Below are 1946 nucleotides of genomic sequence, written 5' to 3'. Positions count from 1 at the left end.
ACATCTCAGATAACAGACCCTAATCTCCAGGGCAGTCTGGTCCTGCAGCCCTGAGTGCACTCCCCACACTCCCTCTGCAGATCCTACCTGGAGGGCTGGGAGGAGAGGACAGCATGGGGGGCTCAGCTCCAGGGGACATGGGCCAGCCCTCCTATGTCCCCAGTCCTTCTGAGTCTACAAAGAGATTGTGACCCAGACAGGGAAGGGGTTTGTGTCTCACTTCCCCATTCTCCTGTGTCACTGTGGGATATTTACCGCTGCTGTCCGCTGAATGACAGTAATACTCAGCCTCATCCTCAGCCTGGGCCCTAGTGATGGTCAGGGCGGCTGTTCCACCTGAGCTGGAGCCAGAGAATCTGTCAGAGACCCCTGAGGCCTTTCTCCTGTCACCATAGATGAGCAGTGCAGGACTCTGGCCTGGCATCTGTTGGTACCAGTGAGCTGCATAGGTTTTTAAATCTCCTCCCTGGCAGGTGATCCTGGCTGTCTGTCCCAGGACCACAGACACCGTAGACGGCTGAGTCAGTGCAGAGGAGGCCACAGATCCTGCAAGAGAGGACAGGAGAGGTGAGCCTGAGGCTGAGGGTCTCCTTGCCAGAGGGCCCCACACCCTGCAGCACCCCCTGTGCTGAGCTGAAGGTCAGGCCAGGCTGGTCCCTGGTTGTGTGGGGCTGAGCCCTGGGGGCAGCACCTGTGCAGAGAGTGCGGCGGGGGAGCTAGAGTGGGGTCCAGGCCATGGTGGAGACACCCCAGAGCTCTGCCTCTGAGCCCACAGCTAAGGAGGGCCCCCAGGCCTCTCTTATCCTGAGGGAGGGGGGCTCCTCATGCAAGTGTGCTCCTTCCTTTGGGGGTGGCTCCCTGCTGAGCAGAGAAGGGCTGGGCTTCCAGGAGGGTGTCCATGGGCCTGTCCCCAAGGCCTGTGCCCAGGATCTCAGACTCTGGTGTTGAGGGAAAAAGTGCTCACACACACACATACACACACACATGTACCCCTCAGGCTGGGGCCTGGGCTCCTTCTCCAGGCTGGGCAAGACCCCTTCATTCCCCTCTCTGGTGAGAAGACAATCTCTGGAGTGCACTGGGCCAAGCTTGGACTGGTGCTCTTGGGGTCAGGGGTCATGCTAGAGCCGGGGAGTTTAGAGTATCATGACTGGACAAAGTATAAATAGCCATGCACCTCTGTGAGACTACTCATTACGTATTAGGAAATGAAAAAGGGGTGAACCAAACTCTTCTGGAAATTGTTAAGCATTCACATTCTTGAGCCCAAAACTACACATACACTGTGCATAATTGCTAAGATGAACCTCATAAAAATTAAACGCTTTTATAAAAATATTTTTAAGGGCCTGCCTGTGGCGTGGTGGCTAAGTCAGCTGGATCCCACAGGCCTGACTGAGCAGATCAACTCCCAGAACTGGCAGCTTCAAAAATAAGCGGGTCTCACAGTCGTGCATGCCTAACTCCTGACAGGAAGGATCGAGGGAGAAGGAACTGCAGTGTCTCTTTCTCCGTGGGATGTGTGTTCTTCATTTCTCTGTTTCTCTTTGTCTCTCATTGCAGAATGATTGCACCCACTGAAAAATTAATTTTTTTCTATGTTTCTGATTTTCCCCAAAAGACAGAGGCAGAGAGAAAGAGAAGAGAGAAATCACTCTTTGAGGAGATGGCCATGCGACAATCTCTTCTTCTCCTCTCTGGATTTGGGCATGCATACACAGGTGCCTGGCATTTCTCAAGCCAACAGATCAGGGATTCGAACCACATAGTTGGTCATGTGGAACCTAGTGCCCTAATCTCACACTCTCTGCTGGCCCTAAAAAGATTTTTTTTTAAATTGTATTTTTTTCGGGGTAAAATATGTGGTTTCGTGTGCTCGTACACAGTGAAATAACTGCTATAGTCAGTCAAATGATCATGGTCACCATCTTGAAAAATTAAGGGTC

General features: G+C 52.5%; 1 gene segment (V, D, J or C); it reads right to left on the bottom strand.

Annotated features, from left to right (window-relative positions):
• LOC102502721 (immunoglobulin lambda variable 3-19-like) overlaps positions 1–1946 on the bottom strand; it is a 13834-nt gene that overhangs the window by 7194 nt on the left and 4694 nt on the right. Inside the window, 2 exon segments of the V gene segment in view lie at positions 88–95; positions 221–546. Coding sequence covers positions 88–95; positions 221–546 — 334 coding nt within the window.

Source organism: Tupaia chinensis, unplaced genomic scaffold (assembly GCF_000334495.1).
Source record: "Tupaia chinensis unplaced genomic scaffold, TupChi_1.0 Scaffold000035_1, whole genome shotgun sequence".
Lineage (NCBI taxonomy): Eukaryota > Metazoa > Chordata > Mammalia > Scandentia > Tupaiidae > Tupaia > Tupaia belangeri.
Note: the sequence above shows the minus strand (reverse complement) of the source record. Positions and strands in the feature narration are given on the sequence as shown.